The following is a 23,088-nucleotide window of genomic DNA, read 5'->3' on the forward strand; positions in this document are numbered from 1 at the left end:
TACATAGACTCACTTTGCTTTGTCTGCAAAGCACAGGGATATTTCTCAACACCGCTGTCAGAAAACTATGAAATGCACAGCATGACAATATAGGCAGTTTGATAAACAGCAAGAAAAATTGCTTTGCTGGGAAACTTGTCCTTCATGACACTGACTATAGGATGGAAATCTGTTCTGCCCCCGAAACTCTCCCATTATGATGAAATCCAATGCAATCAAATTCTGTTTTTCTTGTTCCAGACCTAATTTCTATTTTAGAATACATCAAAATCGAGGAATAATCACTAATTCTGATAGACAGTCTTTCCTGATTTAAGAACATCTGTAAGAATGTTACAACAGCTATTTTCTGTTCTAATTTACACAATTACACTGTAGCAATGCTTATGACCCACCTTTGCACAAGTGCATGGTTAGTGTAATTACGAACTGTAATGACACTACATAAAATGCTTTAAAAATGTCATATTAATAACCAGTGTGTATGAAAAGCACAAAGACTCATCTGAAAGCAATTCAACATATTCAATGTTTAAAGGCAGTAAAAATATTCCTCAGATACCAATTCACACATACCCACGAGTTTTGGTTGCTACTGTATGAAAAAAAAAATCATCCACAAAATTTTTTTTAGTCTCATATCAAATTTATCTGTACATACAGAAGTAAAACTGTTAAACCTAGATTTTTGTTTTGTTTCTCCCTTGAATGTTCTCTCATGAACTTGTTGCACAAGAAAGTATTTTATTTAAGAAAAGCTGTGACATTCTCTTCACTTTCATTTCAAGATACACATACTTCAATTTCCTCTTTATCATATTTCCCTCAAAAGTGTGTGCTATAGGAAAAAAAAACATATGAATCAATAGCTATAAAAGCTGTTACATGATGAATGTCTAACTCACAAGTACAAATGTATGTGTGCCTGTACATGAGTTTATGCACTTGTATCTCAGCACAGCCTAACCTAATATAAATGGTAAATGGTAACAATCGTCATTTACTTTCTTGTTACTTACATTCTCAAATTCATAGCACAATGGATGCCATGATTCAGAAGACCCTAGCTGAACTCTGAAACACACAGAATCCTCTCTTACTGTGTTTTACAGGTCCACAGAGACAGAACAAACAGAAACACCATTGCACAACACACAGACGAGCACATCAAACTGCCATAGCTGCCTCATGGGATTAACTCTCAGCTTAAAGAGAGTGATAATAAGAGACTATCTTCTTTGTGTGATACACTGGATCTTTCTTGTTTCTTTCCTTTGTCTTTTTACGCTTCCATCCCACCTCATCCCTGGTTCTCATGTGGTCAGTCACCCGAATCAACCTGGTCAGAGCACAGAGATGGATTTAGACATATAAAAGAAAAAGAAAAACAAAAAAAAACAAAACAAAAAAACCCTAAAAAAACAAAAACAAAAATAAAAAAAACCCCAAGCAAAACAATTCTCCTTTCTTTTCTCCCCTACAACTTTTTAAGTAATTATCAAAAGACAATAAAAAGTATCTCTCTCAAAGGATATATAAACAATCTTCCAAGAAAACCTACACAGATACTCAGTCACTGAAGACAGTGGTATCCATCCATCCTCAAGTTGTCATCACCTTACTAGTTTGATGAAGTAAGTTTACATTAGAACAGGAGGAGTTTGATATCACAGCTGTCTTGCACAAGAGAGTCAACAAACTGATCAGCCACAGCAGCAACAAACGTGCACTTTGTCAGACTGCCCTGAACAACAACAGCTCTTTCACTTACGTGGTGTACTGACCACAGCAACCCACCAGGAGCACCCATCATCATGTCTTGGCGCATGCACACACACATGTTCTTCCTCGGCTGAAGATGGTGATGCTCCTCGACCAGCAGTGCCCAAACACAAATGGTGTGTTAGAGAGCCTGTGGTGGTGTAGAGCACCTCCTCAGGTTGTAGTTCTGTTGTCAGACAGTGGACTGGAGTGGCAGTAGTCCTGCTTCATGCCGTCTTTCAGGAGTCTGATGCTGCACTTGCAGCTGCTGAGAGTAAGAAATCTTTTAACAAATCTATTAGTTAACAGATAGACAGACAGATTATTTGTGGTAATGTCTTAAAGTTTCTTGTTGAAGTATTTGAACAAGTAAACCCTCTTTAGTACGGAGCGCCCGCTAGTGCCCAGTAAAATCTCGCAGTGCCGTGACACTGAACAACCACCGGTGCCCACTGAAACTTAGTTGTACAAGAGAGAAAGTAACAGTGATTAAATTCTGTGTCCAGATCAGCCTGAGTCTATTGCAAGCCAGGAGTAAACTGACAGTGAACATGACTCAGTTGGCAGTACAAGTACGGTCTTTCTGCATCACAGCAGCATGTGTAGCTGGGAAGGGAAGGGGGTATGGGAGAGGGTTGGTAAGTCAAAGTGGCCACTAGGGGTGGAAGGAACGGGGAGGGTGGTATATGTTGGCAGGGTGCCAACACATAGCCAGCTAGCCACTATCTTATTCCATCAAGCTCTGATGCAACACTGGGCCCCAGGCACCCAATGAAAAAAAATTTGACCGGAAATCTTGGAATTAATTCGAGATGCAGAGAATTTTTAACCACTTTATTTCATGGGAATTTTCTTTAATTAAGATTTTAAACAACAATAACAACATTTATCTTATGCAACAGAATTATGACAAACTTATCTACTTAAAGTACAATGTCTAAACAACCATGATGCAAAATTTCAAGGAGATATCTTTGAATGAGGTCAACATGATATAAAGTTCTGTCTCTTATGAAGAAAAACTTGTTCAAATTGAAACTTTGGATTACTTGGTATTTTCATAAAAGAAAAATACAACCTTTCTAATATTCACAATATCTGATTCAATTTTCACAAAGCTCAGCAACAAACAAAAAAAGAAAGCCACCTATAAAACCAGGAATATACACTGATAAATACAAATGCACACGCAGTCGTCCTGCACACACACACACATTCTGCATGTGGTTTACCTTTTGTCTTGTTGGCAGACTCAATGATCTGCATTAGACAGCGGCCAAACTCTTCAATGACCATCCTCTCTTGAACCACCGGGGGCATTTTCAGTCTTTCTGCTTCCTCTGCCTGGGCCAGCAAACAGGCTGATGTCGCCTCAGCCACATCCGCTGTTATCAGTGTGAAGGGTAATCTGTAAAAGTGAACATTTTTTATTCCTCAAGTTAGGCCTCCGATAACAAGTGGGGAATGTTAAACATGCACGGGTTATTCATTATGCATGCATTTTGAGGTGACAAAGGCGGCTGTGACACCTCCAATAACAGTACAGAATGTTAAAACATGCTAGGGTTACTATTCAAACCTGTGTTTTGTGGTGACAGCAGTGACAGATACATCCAATAACAAGTGCAGAATGTTAAACATGCAAAGTAACTTTTTAAACTTGTGTTTTGTGGTGACTATGACATCTGACTGACCCTCTTCAGGGTGATATTGTGCTTTTACAATACAAGGCAAGAAAATGATTGTGTATATAGCCACAGGCATAAATTTCAATGCATATATTGGAAAGAAAACAGTAACTGGAACTGTAGTGAAGTTATTTTTCGTACAGTTGTGTGATAACTGACAACAGTTGTGAATGTTCATGCAACATCCAGTTGGACCTGTACATGATGAGGTCAGGGGGGCCTCAGCTTCCATCTTACACTAATAACATACATGTGCATGGTGTTACTGCATGTTTGCAACTTTAATGTCAACGTCACACACATACACACAGAAGTGCCACATTTGGTGACAATCACATGACCTTTCATGCTCAGACAGACAAAATGTAATACTGGTTACTGTACATGGTTGTATGAACTCACAGGCCACACTCATATATGTCTGTAGTACATTATCTATCACGCACACCAATTTTAACAGTAAAACTACAACAAAATGAACACGAAATCTAGCGGTAGTTTCACTTCCACAGAATCTGAATGTAAGAGCGTTAGTTTCCTCCGTTCTTTTGAATGCTGGATAAAAAAGATTATAAAAAAAAAGGCTCTGAATGCTGTTACTCTATCTCCCCCCAGTTAATAAAATTTCCATTCCTTCCTTGTTGCACCTACCTCTCTCCACTGGCCGAGGAGGATGGGGGCTTAGAAGGAATGCCAGAAATTTGGGAAGACAGTTTGGTTTTGGCTGCCGTCTGCTGTTGGACCCGTACCTCTGCAGCGTCTGCTAAGTGCATCAAGGTTTTGCGCTCAGAGCTCTCCTCAAAGTTCTTACACCCAACGCACTTACAGAAACAGGAGCACATGATTTTCGCCTGAAATAAAACAATATACTTTATTTGTAATGGAAATCTACAATGTGCTCAACCTTCTAATCTTAGCACAGGGGCGCAGTGTGCTAATAGCATCAATAAAGCAAAAACAAAAGAACAAAATGACAAAAATAAAAAGTTCAAGGCAGTAAAAAAAAAAAAGAAAAAAAAAAAGGGAGAAAAATGGAAGCGAGAAAAAGAAGAAAGAAACAGTGAATGAGACAGAGTGGGAGAGAGATAGAGCTGAGATGAACGGACAGAAAGAGAGAGAGAAAATGAGCGGAGGACCAAGTTGGGAGAAGAGACTGAAAGAGAGTGTGTGGGAAAGTTGGAGTGTAGAGGAAACAGTCTCCACATTCCCTGCAGTCATCATTTTCACTCCTGGTTACCTGATCCTGAGGACCTGAAGGGTGGGCAATGACAGTGTGTGTGATGTGGTGTGGTGTGGTGTGTGTGTGTGTGTGTGTGTGTGTGTAATTAACGAAATAAAGTAAATCAAAAGGAAAAAACAAACATACATTAATATAAAAACAACAACCACACCCCCCCAAAAAAAAACAACAAAAAACCATACACACAAAAAAGAGCCAATATGTAAACCATATAATAAGATACTGTTCTCATCCATTGGACTTCACATTCATAACAAGACCTACCACTTTCTTTTCATCTGGACCCAAATTATCCTGGTCTATGCTGACAACTTTCCACATAGCTTGATGAAGATGATGAAAGCACAGACTTTTTCCCTGTACTGTGATAAATATTTCTGTCTGCCGCTTTCTGCAATCTATAACCACCCAACAGATGCCTATTGAACTGTACCTTAAAAAAAGAAAAAAAGAAAAAAGTATTAGATTTTTCTGTGTGAAATTCGAGCAGCTCTCCACAGGGAGAGTGTGTTGCCACAGCCAAGCACCACCCATATATCATTTTCTTTTTCTGTTCGCAAGTGCATTTGTTTTACTGTCAACAAGGATATATATATTTTTTACAGAATTTTTCCAAGAACAACACATTTGTTGCCATGGTTTTAGAGCCATGGGATTATGCTGCACATGGGACCTTGGTTTATCATCTCATCCGAATGACCACCACCCAGACCACCACTCAAGGTCTGGTGGAAAGAGTAAGGAAAAACAAAAACAAAAAAACAACAACAAAACACAAAACAAGAAACAAACACCATGGTCCATATATCCACTGATCAACTAGCATTAAAAAAACAACAAAACAAAAAAAAACCAAAAAACATATCATTTTGCTAAGTCTTGTTCTACTTAAATAATCAATGAACAAATGGTATTATTTTGAACAGACACAAACGCTCACCTCATAACATTCACAGTAATTTTTTAAACATCCAGACCGCTTACAGTTGCATCCCTTGTTATGCCGTCTGTTGCCGTCATTATCTTTGCCCTTTCCTGAAAATTGCAGCAATATTTCAACAGGCTGAAGATGTTCCCCAGACAAATTAGCCAAATAACTAACCTTAGATCAATACATCAGCAAATTTCTGGCCTGTTTTTAATTAATGTATAGACTGACACATGGTTATGTAACAACTGCTTTAAAAGAAACCCCAAAAAACCCCACAACAAAACATGTCTACAGTACACTTCCTACTCACTGCAGACCAGTACACTCTAACTACTTATCTATCAGGACTACACATCCATACCTTTGACATTTTTTGTATGTGTCTGCAGTAGACTCTCACTATCGATTGGCACTACAGATATTCAAAAATAATAAATTTCGCTCTTACCTATCTTTGGGTGGAAAGCCATGGGGTTTCTGTCCAGACAGGACTTGATGGCTCGAGAGCGTTCCTCCTCATGGTCAAGGTTGTTGGCACAGTTGTTGCAGTTGCAGTTGTGACAGAACTCTCCGTTGGCAAAACAATCACAGTACCTGCAAACAACTTTCTGTATATCTCAGTGATGCAACACTCTTCTCATATATTACAAACAGGAAGAAAAATACACAACAAACAAACAAACAATCCCAGAAAAACAAGCTGTCCCACCTAATGTCAAGTCAGCACTGTTATCTCTCAAGAGAAATTGCCACGTTGTTGTGTAGTTCATGACTTTTATTCAGGATTCTGCTTTCTTAATATGGCTCTTCACTTCAATAAACACAAGGAAGATAACGTACAAGACGCAGTTCTATTTTATCACCAAACCTATTTCTTCTCTCCAAGCGCATGAATTTCAATAGGTAACACGCTCTCACTATAGCCAGTTACACTGATAAAAACCACATACAACACAGGTGTTTTACCATGTCTACAAGGAGGATGTTAGAGGCGTTTTCCCTGTTTCCTAACAAATCTGACAGTATTAATGAACAGTTTCATTACTGCTTGAAGAATATGTCATTCAATGCTATTAGTCATGCAACATCCAAAATATACTTACAATTTTAAACACTGGGATTTAGTGCAGTTGCAGGGTTTCCTGGGCCTTGCACCAGTTGCCTCAAACGCCGTCCTGTGCAAGACAATGTTGGATTGAACTTGACAGTTGCACCAGCCATCGCATCGCAAAACAAGGCACAGAAAGAACAAAGATCGAAGACTGCTTCAGATGTTTTATTTACTTATTTTTCCTTATATCAAAAGCCTTAGACTCCTTTCAGACTGTTCAAACTGAGAAAAATAATTATCACCTTGATAAGAAAGCACCCTGAGACAATGACTAATCGATTAACTGGAGAGAATTATTTACAGAAAACAGACACATCTAACAACGTGTGTGTGCATGTTCCAGGACAGGGGATGAGGTAACATGATGATGGAGGTTGAGGGGCAGAGCAGGAGTAGACAAACGACACACATTTGAATCTATTAGTGAACGTGTTTAGCACATTTTTGAACAAAGACAGCTCACCCATTGACACTGTTTCTCTGTATTGTAAAATGGGTAACAGCCGGGTCATTGCTGGCAATAGGCACGTAGTCTGATTTCTGCTGAGCCGCCTGCGTCGGCTGTGTCTGGGCTTGCACGGCGGCTGATCGTGTGGTTGTGCTGCTCACTGCTGCTGGCTTTGTCAGCTGCAACTACCAAAAATTCATCTTTTCCTGAAATAATGAACTCTGGACAAGAGAGATCATCTATCTACTTTTATCACTGTAGCCCATAGTCCAGCCAACCACACAGGGCCATATATAGGTTGAAAAAGTGATAAATATTGATCCCATACCCCCGCCCCTCCCTAAAAGAAAAAAAAAAAAAAAGAAGAACAAAAACATTTAGTCATATTCATGCACATGAATCAAGGACTGCCTTTGACCACACCATTATTTTTTTGCTAGATAACTAAAACAACAACAATAAAACAATCTAACATGAACAGAGCATACATAATCCACAAATATATAACAGGCAAACAAAACCAAAAAATGCCAACATGCCACCCGCACCATACAGGTAAGAACGGACAAGAAGAAAAAGAAAACTTTTGAAAACAAAAATTCCATGAATAACATATAACACAGCAGCTGATGGATCTATACAAAGTGAAAGTGTTTATATGTGGGTCAGTCTCCAGAACTGGGGACAGGTTATGTGAAATGAACCCTGACAAAAATCAAACTGTTTAAAATCATTTGGTTTACTGTGGATAACAGTAGTACAATATGCATTGAACAATAATACATCTGTCTTAACCCTTTCGCAGCCAGGAAAATAAGATTTAAGTGAAATCTATTTGCCAGGGTTTTTTCACAAAAAAAACGGGCATAAATTTTCAAAAAATTCTGTGCTCTTTGTTATTGGAGAAAGACCCATAAAAGTATATATTTTCTAAAAGGTAAATGAATAAAGAACAAAAAACACATGATGTTTTCCCATTTTATATATTTTTAGTGACATGCTGTTGTTTTGAAAATCAGTGTTTTGTTTTTTGTCACATTTTCAACTTGTTCATTACTAACATTAGTCAGGAAATTTGCACTAAAGTATCATATTTTCTGGACAAATGGATATCTGCATACACAAAAACATACTAGAACAACCACAATAAATAAAAAAAAAATTAAAAAGAGATAGATATACAATGCATTGTGACTTCTCCAAGTCATAATGTGGATGAGAGGCCACGCCCCCTCAGTCTCCACCCCGTTCCTCTTCACCCCTCTTACATGATCACTTTATCCAGTTCTCATCAGACCACGTTGGCTGTGTGCCAAGAAAATCGCTCACACTGTCTTGCTAATAATTCAGTCACTTTCTGTTGTCTGCTAAGGTTTGCACAGCCGGCATCACTCACTGATAGTCGTATCTTGGCCACTCTCTTGATTGCTCCCTTTATTTTCTATCAAATCGTCCTACAAATGTTCATCACTGTCTTCTTCAAGTTTGTGCTTCAATTCTTTCTGAGCATCAGCAAATGAAAGCAATCTTGGTTGATTTAGTTCGCTACGATCGCATATCTTGAGCACGGCGTCAGTCCGACATTTTGTTGAGCGAGCGAAGAGAGGAGCCAGGCAAACACTGGGACAGTAACCCAAACAAAACGTTCAAATAAAGGACTGCCTCATGATGTAGATGGGGTTTCTGGTTATGAATAGAATCCAGAAAGATTCCCCAAGCTAAAGCTACCAGCATTTTTGTCAACGAACTGAACGCAAAGCAGGGAAAAGTCAGAATATTTCGATGACGAGTTATCTCGTCATTGTGGCAGTGAAGCGTACATGCTTGCCATGACGAGTTATCTCGTCATATAGGCAGCCTAGGGGTTAAAACCGAAACAAAGTAAAATAAAAGACTTGGACTTCTCTGAATGCCTGATCATGAGCGTTGGGTTCAAGCAAAGATAAGTCATCTGTCCCCCCCCCACCCCCCCCCCAAAAAAAAGCTGCAGATGTGTAATGCACATGTATCAGTTCGCACGCTTTGACAACACATTGCAACTGTAAACTGAAAAACATCTCAGGTATGATACAGAAATGCTCCCAATGATCAGATAATGCTCCGTCCAAGTACACACTAAGCTGCATCAATTCACCCTATTCTCTCACCTGCGTGACGTACTGAGCAGGCACAAGGGCAAAGCCCTGCAAGCCTTGCAGGTTGGTGGAGGGTGTGATGAGGGTGGTGCCAGGCGGAAGCTGGGTCAGACCCCCAGTGTTGGACTGCACATTAGGGCGGATGGGGGTCAGGGAGTTGGGGGTGGTGATGGTGGGTGTGCTGGCAGGCTGCACAGGCATGGAGGAGGGGGCCGCAGGGAGAATGATCCGCTGAACAGTCTGTCCTCCTACAGCCACGGATTTGGCAGACTGCTGAACCTGCCAATGTCACACAAGCCATTATTGCCAATGAGGCATTTTAAAAAGACAGAATGAGAGATTGGAAGAACAGAACTCTCCTCCACCACATGACCTTACAACAAATATTAGTTGCCAAATGGAATCAGAATCTCTTCACTGTTATTTGATCTATGTGAGAATGAGTGTGATTTCAATGAATGTTGAAAACTGTAAAAAGTTAACAGTCCAGCAAGAACACTTACAGTTACCACAACAAACCACCATACAGCTCTTGTGCGGCTGCTATGTACAAGGCTAAGCTAGCTTTTGGACTATAATCAAATTCAACACTAAAAACATTCTGACAAGCTTAGAACTGAACTACTCTCCTGCTGAGTTTGTTGCCGTTATTTAAATATATCAGCCTACCTCAAACCAAGGTGTACAACATGAAAAGTTTCTGGGACAGCAAATGGCTGTACTCTGAAGAAGTCCAGCAAAATTTTTAATTTGCCGAAAAAGGTTCCCATTTCATCTCTTTGTCATCCACACAGAAGATGTGTGAAAGAGTAGTTTGAAATTTCACCATAAAAAATTCTAAGAATAGATACTCATCCAACTTCAGAGCTTCTCACAAAGATTATCTACCTGAAATTTGCTGATCTGGCCAGACTGGTGAGGCTGCTCAAAACCATGCCTTCCCAGGGGACAAGACCACGCAGCAGATTATGCCCCTTAGGTGACCTCCTTTTGGGGGGTGTGTGTGTGTGTGTGTGTGTGTGTGTGTGTGTGTGTGTGTGTGTGTGTGTGTGTGTGTGTGTGTGTAAGAAAGAGAGAGAGTGCAAAAAAGAGAGTGAAAGAAAGAGACTGAGGGTGAGACGAGAATGAGAGAGAGGCAGAGACCGAACAAAACATAATCTGCATGCTATATTCTCACCAGCTGAACGTTCTGGCTGACTGGCAGTGTGATTTTCACCTGGCTGGGGGCAGGAGCTGCAGCTGGGGCTATTGGTCTGGCAGCAGGAATCACCTTTGCCACAGTAGAAATTGGCTTTGACACTGAAAACAAAATATAATTATGAAGCAAAGATTCCACCAATGCAAACCAATATTTTACACAAAACTTAAAGGTCATCTTGCAGAAGTTCCAGGAAGTCCTGATGCAGTTTAGGGATTACAAAAAATATTATTATTATATTATATATATTTTTTATGATAAGCTTTATCGATCATCACAAGGTAAAATGTGGCTGATACATTTATCAAAATTAAAAGGCCCAGTTATTGATTCTGATTCAGTTGATAGATTACATGTTGAATGGTACTGGCACTAGTGACAGATATACATGTTTTTTTCAGTAGAAGATGTTTTGTTGTTTGTTTTTGTTTTGTTTTGTCAACAAAAGTTCAGTGAAACTGAGTAAAGATCAATAACCAATTGGAATCAATTCTGATTATAATCTAAATGTATTTTATAAAATACAAGAAAACAAAATTTCAACAACAAAATTTACACCTACTCCTTGGATCTTGAAATTTATAAACATTCTCCTCCAATCTCTCTCTGTTGTCCTTTAACATATCCCTCCAGTCTCTCACTTGTTCCTGAACATTGTCCAATCTCTCTGGTCCCTGAACACTCCCCTGTCCTCTCTCTGTGTGGTCCATTAACAGTCTCCCCAAGTCTTTCTATGGTCCCTAAGCATTTTCCTCCAATCTCTCTCTGGTCCCTAAACATTCCTCTCCAATATCTCACCCTATTCTCTCACCTGCGAGACATACTGAGCAGGCACAAGGGCAAAGCCCTGCAAGCCTTGCAGGTTGGTGGAGGGTGTGATGAGGGTGGTGCCTGGCGGGGACAATATTTCTCTTGTCCCTTAGCATTCTTCCCTAATCTCTCTGGTCCCGAAACATCAAACTCTAATTCTAGTATCTCTCTGGTCCTTTAACACTCTTTTCAATGTCTCCCTTGTCTCCAACCATTCTCCTCTAATCTCTCTCTCTAGTCCCTTAACATTCTCTTGCAATCTCTCTCTCTAGTCCCTTAACATTCTCTTACAATCTCTCTCTCTGTGGTCCCAAAACATTCTTTTCCAAATTCTCTCTACTATCTTCAAAGCATTCTCCCCTAATCTCACTCGAGTCCCTAAACATTATCCTCCAATTTCTTTCTGGTCCTTAAACATTCTTTTCAAATCTCCCTCTACTGGCTCTGGTCTGTAAATATTCTCCTCCAATCTATCTGTAGTCCCTAAGCATTCTCCCACAATCTCTCTGTCTCTCCAAACTTTTTTTTCAATGTCTCAATGCTAGAGTCCATCTCTTTCTAGTCCCTAAATGTTATCCTCCAACCTCTCTTTCTCTGTGGTCCCTAAACATTCTTTTTCAGTGTCTCCAGTCTACAGTTTAAGCATTGTACTCTAATCTCTCTCCAGTCCCTGAACAATATCCTCCACTCTCTCTATCTCTGGTCTGTAAACATCTGCCACTCACCTGCCACAGAAGACTGGGTGGTGGGGGACACGAGACGCACATAATGGAACTTGCTGCCAGGCACCTGAACCTGCTGGACAGCTGAACTGCCGGCCACTGAGATGGGCAGCTGCAAGGTGACAGGACCCTGCCCAGTAGGAGCAATCTGTGTCTGTGTCCTGACTGGGTTTGTTTTCTGTCAAAGGCAGTCAATAAAAAAATTAAAAAATAAAAATTACGATGAGGAGAGAGAAACACATGGAAGGTTATCATAGATCTACAGTGGGAATATGCAGACCATAACATTTTGATTCATCAGATAAATTCTAAACACCTTTGTTCAGGAGTGTATTGCTGGTCTATTGCTGATATTTTTGGCAAGCTTCTACAGATTTTGTTGTACCTGGAAAAGAAAAGAAATACAAAATTGGTCATGTGATTACTTAAGTCTAAAGAAGAAAGTAATTTACTAATAGTAAGAATGCCACCAACTGTATGTACCACTACCAGCCATTCTGAAAACTTCAAAAAATAAGTTTCACTTTTAGACTGTTATATTATTTTACATCTTCAAGTATACATTATCAAAACTAAAAACTTGAAAACTAAGTTTACAAAATGTCCAAGCCAGAAATCAAGCATTAACCTGAAAATTAGCATCTCAGTACACCTGTCATAGTAGTACCAGAAGTAGTCAAAGAAATATTAGTTACTGTGGTAGTACTAATACTGTAGTAGTAGTGAAGTAGTGGTGGTGGTGGTGGTGGTAGTAGTAGTAGTCTGACATTTGGTGATTCACTTCAACACACAAGGGAAGCAAGAACAAACAAAAGTGTACTCACACTGGGTGCCTGCTTGATGATGACTTTAGACGGTGACATTGTGATGGTGGCTGGCTTTGTTGCCGTGCTGGAAATGGTGGAATTTGTGCTGGCCAACTCAGTGAACGTCCTTGGCACCACAGTAATACTAGACCCCCCTGACACTGCCAGTCTCTGCTGGGGGGACTTGGGTATGGACACTGGAATCATGGTGATTTTGGTAGGGGTCTTTGCCGGGGAAATGGGCATTTTACTCACAGGGATGCTCACCTTGGTCGGGGACCCAGGCAGCGTGGCTATCACCGTCTTGCCAGGCGACACAATGCCCTGAGAACTGATGGTCACTGTCTTGGTGGGGGATGTGCTGCCCACATTCTGAGAGATGATGCTGACTGCCCCTGTGCCCGTTGTGGAGGTGGCCGTGTTGCTGGACAGACCTGTCAGCTGGACAGGCACGGCATGCGCCTGACTAGAGGATGGGTTCCTCGTGATGATCACCTTGGTCACCACCCCAGAGTTACCAGCACCAGACAGGGGCCGCTTCAAGGCCATTTTGTCCCCTGTCACCAAGGCAGCAGGGGCGCTTGACTGTAGATGTGATGTGATGGTGGCACCACCATGCAACGATGCGTCCACGGTGATGGACCTGGCACCACTGCCCGTGGTGTCTGCGCTCGTCACTGGTGTTTGCACAATTTCCGCTGGCTGGGAGTTCACCACCCTATGCACTACAGGCTTATTCCCAACCCCTGTCCTGTTCACAACCTGGGACTGAGTAGTGGTGGCGGCAAAATTAGTGGTCAAACTGTTGGCGACGGTCACTGTGTTGCTGGCTACAACAGGGCCAGCTGAGGAGCCTTGAATGATGACAGAACTCATTGGCTTGGAATTCACATTATCGCTTTTTATATCTGCAAAATACATTTACAGACCTGTATTTCTAAATCAATAATCATATATATATAGAGAGAGATGAAGATGAAAACCAGGTAAGATATATAAGTTCTACTGAGCTGTTTCCATTTTGCCAAAAGGACTTTGGCCTTTGACCTCTGAACCCACTTGATTCATCTTTATAAACATTGTTCACACTTGAGCCAAAAAGAGGATCACTGGAAAGGCCTAATGCATATCTTATATCCTTCCTACTCCTAGCTTGGTTCCTATACTACTTGCCATTCAGAAAATTATGATGCTTATGTTTACCAAAGACATACATATGTATACACATGGACAACCAAGATGTAATGCAGACTCATTTTGAGTCATTACAATTCAGTCAAAATATTTTGAAATCATGAACACGTTTAAGTTTACTCTTTGCATAATAATTTTTGCTTAATCATTCAGCCCTTAATTTCTATTTTTCTTATGACACAATGGGACAAATGTGACACAGCCTAAGTGCAAATAATTTCAATAGCATCTCTTTAAGCCTGACCATTTCAATTTCATTTAGCTATATATATATCCACATTTTTTTTTTCTTTTTAAAGAAAGCTGCTGGTGCTTTTAAATGTCAGAAAGTCAACATCCATTTATTCTTCTACTGTTTCTGCTATCTTGACCTTTGATCTTGCTTGGTGGTGTGGCAATAGTGTAAACTAGACAGGGATTGTATCATCTGCCGATAGGGTCATTGGAAAGGAAGGAGTAACACAAACAGGGAAAACTCAGGATACTCTGAGCAGAAACAGTGCACAAGAGACTACAGATGAACCAAGTTTTTAAAGTTTACACAAGACTCATTGAAAATGCATTTCATGATTAACTGGTTCATTGAGAGCACAGGCTAAATAAGAATAAGAAAATTCATTCAATCAAAATATTAATATGTCAGCACTTACTGTATGTAGTCTTAGATATGACATCCTTAGCTAAAACCAATTTTTATTTTTTTCTGAATCTAAATTTTGTTTTCTCCTGTAACTGTTCTCCACTCTTCACCCATTACGATATTTCAATGACATGAGGAACACTGCACTGTTGTGTTGTGCTAATTCTTTTCCTGGCAGGCCATATACTTAACATTTTTTTTTTTAAAAAGAAGCTTTCTTCACACTGGATGACTTAAGTGAGGGATGTACATCTGCAACTGTGCAAGGACAACAATGGAACTACTCTCCTGACCCATCCAAAAACAATGGGATATTTCACATTTGACCTCTTCATGTCAAGATAAATGGGTGATGCAAACAGAAAAAACAATGCTCAACACAATATTTCTTATTCTTTTAAGCATGGAACAACTGGCTATAAAGTACTTAAAAAAAAAGCAAAAAAAAAAAAGCAACAACAAAACAAAAACCAAAAAAAAAAAACCCACAAAAAAAACAAAAAACCAGCAACAACAATCCCCTCTCCCCAAAATACAACAACAAAGACAAAACAAGACAAACAAAAAAACCCCAAACACTTGAACTCTCAATTTCACATCCTTTCATTTCTCACCAAATGATTTTCATTCTTTTTCTTCATAATATTTTTGTGTCTTTGTTTTTAATGCAAGCAGCATTAGCCATCTTATACTTTTTAAAAGACGAGTTTAACCAGGCTATTTATTAAGAATTCACTCTTTAAAGTCTTTTACTGGTTTTAGTTTTGCTCAAGATATCAGAAAAGGAAGACAGATGATTATGCATGGTCAATCACTTATTCACTCTATTACTGCCTATGATATGCATCTTGAAAATTCATGTGATTTCCATTTGTAATTCCATCACTAACAATGGAGCAGCATCACCAATCAATTTTTTTTTTTTCAGTTATAAACTCAGATTTATTTTCCATCAATTAAATAAATGTGAAGACTGAACCTTTCAACAGCACATGTCATGAAAAGTAACAATCAATGACCATTTGATTTTAAAAAAAAAAAAGTAAAAAAAAAAAAAGCAGCTGGAATTTAGAGCCAAAAGTCTTAAGACTATGCCATTGTTTTTGGTATGGGAAACAAAAACAAAAGATTGGAAAAAGGGTGTGGAGGTGGACAGTTGGTTGATATCGAGTAGAGCCCAGTTTCAACTTTTAACAGGCAAACTTACAAGTTACAAATTAATATTTTATCAATACCAATAACATACAACTTTATTCATCCATTTGGAAATTAAATCAGTGATTCATCAGCATAGTAGTATACAATTACATTACTACGCAGAACTTTATATGTAAAGTAAATGTGTGCATTAATTATATGCATTTCACATACTACTCACACACCCAATTCTGCGCAATATATCCAAAGTAATCAGAAATGGGTGCGGTGGTCAAATGGTTTGAGCGCTATATTCTTGCCAAAGTTTTCTGAGTCTGATACACAGTTTTGGTGCACCAGGTGGGTTTAGGCCATTCGGGCTGAGATTTTTCCGATCTCACAGGTCAACATACATGCAGACCTGCTAATGCCTGAATCCCCTTCATGTATATGCATGCAGAGATCAAATATGCATATTAAAAATCTTGAAATCCATGTCAGTGTTAGGTGGGTTGTGAAAACATGAACATACCCACTATGCATCCCCCCCCCCCTCCCCCGAAAACAGAGTATGGCTACCTACTTGGCTGGGTGAAATTATACCAAAAACATAAACCGTCATACATGTAAAAGGTTACATGTCAGTGTGGGTTTGTGTTTGTCTGTGTGCATGTGTGTGACTGAAACCTGACTGAATGACACAGGAAATGAATAACGAGCGCTTAAAGGCAGCTCTCAGTCGGCTCTGCCCCAGCTGGCAGTCTGTGGTGAAATTTCGGATGTTTCCTAAAAGACAGCACCTTACCAGACTCCTGCCACATGTTATTTCACTCCTGAAAATTGTGTTATAACTTTTATATGAATATTTCTCCCCCTAGAATTTAGAACCAGACGTTTACTGTCTACAATTTTGTTATTAAGCATGTATTATTTCACTGCATGCTCTTGATTGGTCAAACCCACTGGCACTGCCTTTCAGTCAATAAGAAACCCTTTCAGTTCTGTGACCTGCTGTTAAAATCATTTAATGGTGTCTGCTACACAAGTTGTAAAACATTTTTCAAAAGATAGATTTTCTATCACTGTGAAATGAGGGTAATAGTACCCTAAACATGTAGATATAGCAAAACATGTGAAGTCACCCTCCTCATCAAAAGGGAACCCTGCATCCCTCCCCCTCCCTTTCGTTTTGTTTGAACTAATAAACTTTTTTCTGGTATGTATACTGTGGTAGTGACGACCCTGAAGAAGCAGGTTTGAACCTGCTCTGGACCAGGAAAAAGAAAAAAAGGCAGCAATGCAAGGGCATCCAGGAGTCATGACCTGGGTGCAGCCCGGCTCCCTTTGACAAGTCTGAGTGTAAGGAGTTACGGGCCGAAACACTTGACTGAGGAGGAGGGCTACTTCTCTGAAGACCTTGTACTGTCCAGCTCTCCCCAGAGTTTCTTATCAGTGAGACACAGGGTAAGCCATTGACTTTCAGGAACAGTCTGAATGACGTTTGGGAAAGACTGAGTGACACTGGGAAAGACTAGACGGGTTCTGTGGTTTAGCAGCAGACCTTACCATTCATCAATTGCTACGAGTTGTTTAACTCACTCAGTACGGCCAGTCCTCTCTTCTCTACACAGACCCCTCGGATGTCCAGTGGGTGTCTGAATGACCCAACCTTTAGCTTCCGTCGTCAGAATTGTGGTGTTCTTTGTTAACATTCACCTCTTCAGTATAAGAGCCTTCCGCTTGCAATATTTTGATGATGGTAATTGGGGTGAAACGCTGTTAACGTCGTCTCTTCCGCCGTTCGTATGGAAAGAGTTAAAGAAGAGATGCTCCTAGGATTCACCAAAAGGGGGAGAGAATGATGAATCCATCGGTGCCAACAGAATCATGACTGGAAATGGTAAATGGACAATTTCAGAACCGATGGAATTCCCACGTGTCTGTGGGCGGAAATTCTCACTGAGCGTGGCATGAAGATCCACAGCACCAAAAAGGGTTGTACAAAGAATCTGATCTCAGCAGTGCACTGCACAAGCAGATAAGACGTCGGAAAACCAAGGCCAGGACTCAAACCAGTGCCAAGGACAGCCACGATAATTCAAACGAATCATTTGTACAAGGTCTTGAAGCCAAATGCCAGAAACTAAACTTGCCACCTGCAAGTGCAAAAAAGGAATGGGAAGAGCTGGACCAGAAACTAGTCCAAAAAGTTGATGCACTGACAGGAAAGAGCACCTTAGAACACAAGTTAGCCACCTATGGAGACATCATGTACGCAACCTGTCGGGAAACATATGGAGTGAAAGAACCAAAGACAAAGACACCTTCGCAAAAATGCAGGCAACAACGAGAAATGGACAACATCTGAAATGCAAAAAGAAAGCTCAAGAAAAGGATGAAGACTGCTTCAGAATTTGAGAAGTAGGGCCTACAGAAACTTTGGAAGGACCTGAAAGTAAAGCACAATGCCCTCAGTAAAGCAGAATCAGCAAGGACAAAAAGGAGCAAAAAGGAAAAGACACAAGACGGCTCCTTCTGAGACCCCTTTCAGTTCGCCAGGAAACTGTTCAAACAGCCCAAATCAGGGACACTCTCAGGAAAATGTATTCCGATCCGCAAAGTAAGAAACCACTAGATCTCAAGGGTTTGGTTCATCCCAGGAAACCAGAGAAGTTCAGTGATAAATCACCAACCCTTGAGGAAGTACATAAAGTGGTCAAGACAGGCAGGGCCAAATCATCACCAGGGCCAAACGGAATACTGTACCTGCTGTACAAGAAATGTTTTTAAGTCCTTGAGTGGCTCCACAGAGTGATAAGATCAGCATGGAGGGACCTGAAGATCAGCAACCAGTGAATGATAGCTGAAGGCATGTATATCCCGAAAGAGCAGAATTCAAGTACCACAAACCCGTTCAGACCAATATCGCTCCTGAATGTTGAAGGAAAAATCTTATTCTCTGTCATGGCTGCTAGACTGACAAAATACCTCACAGAAAATGAGTACCTGGATGTGTCAGTCCAGAAAGCAGCATCCCAGGAGTTCCTGGTTGTGTAGAACATGCCACAATGATTTGGGATGCAATCCGAACAGCAAAGGCAGAGAAAAAGAACCTAGACGTGGTATGGCTGGATCTGACAAATGCGTACAGGTCAGTTCCTCATGAGATGATCCAACTGGCTCCCGAGATGCACCATGTACCAACGAACATCAGGGAAATGCTGAAGAAGTACTTCCATGGCTTCTCAATGCGGTCCACCACCAAGGAATACACAGATTGGATCAATCTGGAAGTGGGCATAGCCATGGGCTGTGCAATTTCTCCAGTCCTGTTCGTGCTGGCAATGGAAGTGATCTTCAAGGCGTCAATGAAGGGAACAGATCAAGCCGACATCTGTCACGGATAGCAGATACCTCCTTTGAAAGCCTTAATGGATGACACAAAAGAGGATGACACCTGTGAAATATTGAAGTGGTTGGACGAGCTAGTTGCCTCAGCCAGGATGAACTTCAAACCAAAGAAATCACTGAGCCTCTCACTGCATAAAGGAAAGGAAGCTGAAACAGTCACATTCACTGTAGCCAACCAAGCCATTCCAACGGTGTCAGATGAACCAGTCAAGAGCCTTGGAAGATGGTAGGACAAGTCCCTGAAAGATACAAAAAAAAAAAAAAAAAAAAGGAAAGGAAACCAAGCAGACAGGAAAAGATGGCCTGCGTATCATAGACCAGTGTGGCCTTCATGGCAAATACAAAGCTCCTGTGGCCTCTCCTGATATTTGATATCAGCTGTAGCACACTGCACAGTCGAGTTGGTTGAGGCAAAGATAAAAAAGTACACACGCAAATGGCTTGGTGCCCCACCTGGTCTCACTGATGTGGCATTCTTCTGTCTCCAAGCAAAGCTGAGACTACCGGTACCTCTGAAACCCCTTGTTGAAGAATACAACTTTTACAAGGTAGGGAAGGCCAGACAAGACTTCTCAGCATGCTTGAAGACTCAGGAGACAGTGTTGTGAGATCCAACCAACCCAAAGTGAAGACTGGCAGAAAATGGAAAGCCAAGGAGGCAGTCAGTGCAGCAAAATAAAGTCTTAAGACAAAGGAATAACTATAAACAATAAAGGATACTAGGACACAACCAAACCAACAGACAGGGCTTGGGATCGACAAGGCAAAGGGAAAAGCAAAAAGAGACATGATCATACAGGAGATCAAGAAGGAAGAGGATGATGAGTCCAGAAGGCAGTCCAGCAAGGCTAGCAGGGGCAGTGGACAACATGGGAAAATGCACTCTGAAGGAGCCTCAGCTGGAGTGATATGTGGAACATGTCCCCTCTGAGGATCAGCTTCATCCTGAGATCTGTGTATGACCTCCTTCCCTCGAATATAAACTTGGTGAAATGGGGGAAAGCAGATGACCCTGCGTGCCCACTCTGCCATGGTAAACAAACAGTGGAACATGTCCTCAGCTCATGCAAAGCGGTGTTGAGCCAAGGACGGTACACATGGAGGCACAACCACGTGCTAAAAGAAACTGCACACATGGTGAGCACTGTCCAAGGAGCACCAACCCCACCAGAAGTTCCAGAAGAGTTCCGCTTTGCAGAAGGCAATTAAGTCTGGCCAGGAACAGCTGCAACATCCAAAGCATAGAACCATGGGCTGCTTGATGGTGTCAAAAGATTGGGAATGCACAGTTGACCTATCAGAGGGGTAGAAAAACCTGGAAATCATCAGCAAGAGCAAGGCAACAAAACAAGCGATTCTGGATTGAGCTCACTGTGCCATACGAAAGCAGAATGGAGGAAGCCCACATCTACAAGTCTGGAGGCACGAAGTTTGAACCTGCTACAGACCAGGAAAAGAAAAAAAGGAAAAAGAGGCAATACAAGGGCATCTAGGAGTCATGACCTGCGTGTGGTCCGGCCCCCTTAGAGTGTAAGGAGTTAAGGGCCAAAACACTTGACTGAGGGGGGCTTCTTCTCTGAAGAACTTGTACTGTCCAGCTCTCTCTTGAGTTTCTTATCACTGGTCCTTTTATTTTATTTTATTTCAAAAGCTCTACCAAACTACATTTTTGCGAGAGACTGAGAGAAACATTCAATTTTGTTAAGACTACTACTGTATCAGGTTAACATTTAAAAATGAATTCAAGTAAAAACTTGAATTAATATAATCATAAATTTCTTTTCTATTTCCCTTTTCCAGTTTTCTTTTTCAAAAAATATATTAGACAATGAAATTTGAAACAGTCCACAACAATTAGTACCACTGAGCAAGAATCAATGATTTCTCTCAAGAGCTACAGTCATGACATCACAACACTTTACTGTTGTTTAACACCGATAAAACTGTTGTAAAATTTAGACTGTTTAAACTCAACTTGCCTTTAATATAATGTATTCATTTGAAAGGTTAAATCTCCTAAGGAACAGATATGGTGAAGTCATGCAAAAGGGTGACAGTTATTGTTGTACTACTAAACTAAAAATCTGTACACAAAGACAGTAATAATGTCATTATCATTATTCAGGGGGATTTGTAACCAATGGGTTATGGATATACCATTGTAAAGAAAACTTGAAAACCTTTCAAACAAAGAACTGAAACAACAGTGAAGATCATTAATAATGGCATTGTGTGAAAAACTGACATTATCTGTGTTTTCACAATATTCTGGGATCTGTACTCTACTACCTCACTTGCACATGTATTTCTTGCAATGTATTTTATCTAAGTTGCTTTGCAGAGGGCAATCTAAGATTAAAATTAACAAAAAGAAGAAATATTCAAATAACATTAAGGTGATTAACCTGTCAAAATTGACTGACAAATAACCTTAAGTATTAATTTGACCGATGATGGCTGGTGGCTAGGATTTAATCTCCTTCATCCACAAACAAAACTATATAAAGGCGAACAATCAATACCAGAATAATTTTGTGAGGAATCAGAAATCAACTTCAATGGGATATTGCGCAACTCACCGGCACTTTCACATATTCATTCAGATATCCTATTTCTGCATTGTAAACCAGACTGTCTTACATCATGCAATTTGCTTGATTACTTGTGTAGATCGCTAGGAAATTTATTCTTTTGTTTTGTCCATCTGGCCACGTAAACACTGCTTGAAACACGCGCCATTTGCACGACAAAAATTCAGGGAAATTCGAACAGTTTACATCGTCTGCGTGTTCAAAACCTTCACAGCTGCCTTGCGTCCATCTCACAACTGCTATCTGTAACACTTTGCCTTACACTGTACGAGCGATCGCTCTCAAAATCGCCCATGTAACGAATGAACTGCGCACCCCGGTAACCTAACAAACACGATTATCTCCTTCCCAGTGCCATATTTACCATAAATGGGAGCTGTCGGGCGTCCAAGGGCGTGCGCTTTAATCATAAGGACTTAGCAGCTAGATCGCAGTTACAGGAGATGGATTTGATCGCAGTGAAATATACACGAATTTTCTCCCCATCAAAACGTCCAACCAAGACATACCAATTCTCTCTGCAGGCATTCTGCATTTGTTCAAAATCACGCGCCCACCATTACTATCCCATAATAGTTCACCATCATCATCCGCGAAGTTAGCATTCAGCAGCAAATCATTTATTTATAAAAGGTGAACAAATAATTTCGATGAATCATTGCACATGTCTATACAACTTGATTGCTTTTATCGTTAGAAAAATATTAGAGTATTGCACAAAACTTCCAATGTTTATTCAAGTTGACGTGACTTGAGTCAATGTTGATTGATTATATGAAAAGCAGCATTGTAAAAAAAAAAAAAAAAAAAAAAAAGCTGACCGAAACGTAAAATGCATCTTCCATTATTCGTGAAGCTCGCATAAAATTTTTATATTTACCATGATTTCAAACTGACTCATCCTATATGAGCAGCTTTATCAACGTTTCACGTTGTTTTTAATCAAAGAAAAAGAAAAACAAAAACAACAGCAACCGAAACTACCTATTTAGTTAAACAACAACAAAACCCAAAAACAAAAACAAACACACTCGCGACACACAAACACACACACACACACACACACACACACACACACACACACACACATCTTTTCGTTAAAATAGGTAAACATATCGTCAGTGGCACTCATCTATCTCTCTCTCTCTCTTTAACATTTCATCTTGGATGTCAAATTGTTTCTTTTGAGTCATGGCGCTGCGCAATATCAGATCAGATGCCATTCGTCAATTTCAGTTCAAGATCAGTTCCTCGATGTTTTATGT

The 23,088-nt window shown here is 40.3% G+C and overlaps 1 protein-coding gene across 1 annotated transcript; it reads right to left on the bottom strand.

The window, feature by feature from the left end:
- Positions 1-1,501: 1,501 nt before the first annotated feature.
- On the bottom strand, positions 1,502-22,391 carry LOC143292867 (uncharacterized). Its single transcript, XM_076603510.1, has 12 exons — positions 22,333-22,391; positions 12,869-13,758; positions 12,048-12,222; positions 10,492-10,613; positions 9,327-9,593; positions 7,195-7,358; positions 6,724-6,795; positions 6,069-6,214; positions 5,630-5,724; positions 4,101-4,300; positions 2,994-3,169; positions 1,502-2,029 (listed from the first exon to the last, which is right to left on the bottom strand). Exons 1-12 carry the CDS (start codon positions 22,349-22,351, stop codon positions 2,001-2,003), a joined length of 2,355 nt encoding a protein of 784 aa, XP_076459625.1. The 5' UTR covers positions 22,352-22,391; the 3' UTR covers positions 1,502-2,000.
- Positions 22,392-23,088: the final 697 nt, after the last annotated feature.

The sequence above is a fragment of the Babylonia areolata genome, chromosome 1 (assembly GCF_041734735.1).
Source record: "Babylonia areolata isolate BAREFJ2019XMU chromosome 1, ASM4173473v1, whole genome shotgun sequence".
In the NCBI taxonomy this organism is placed as follows: domain Eukaryota; kingdom Metazoa; phylum Mollusca; class Gastropoda; order Neogastropoda; family Buccinidae; genus Babylonia; species Babylonia areolata.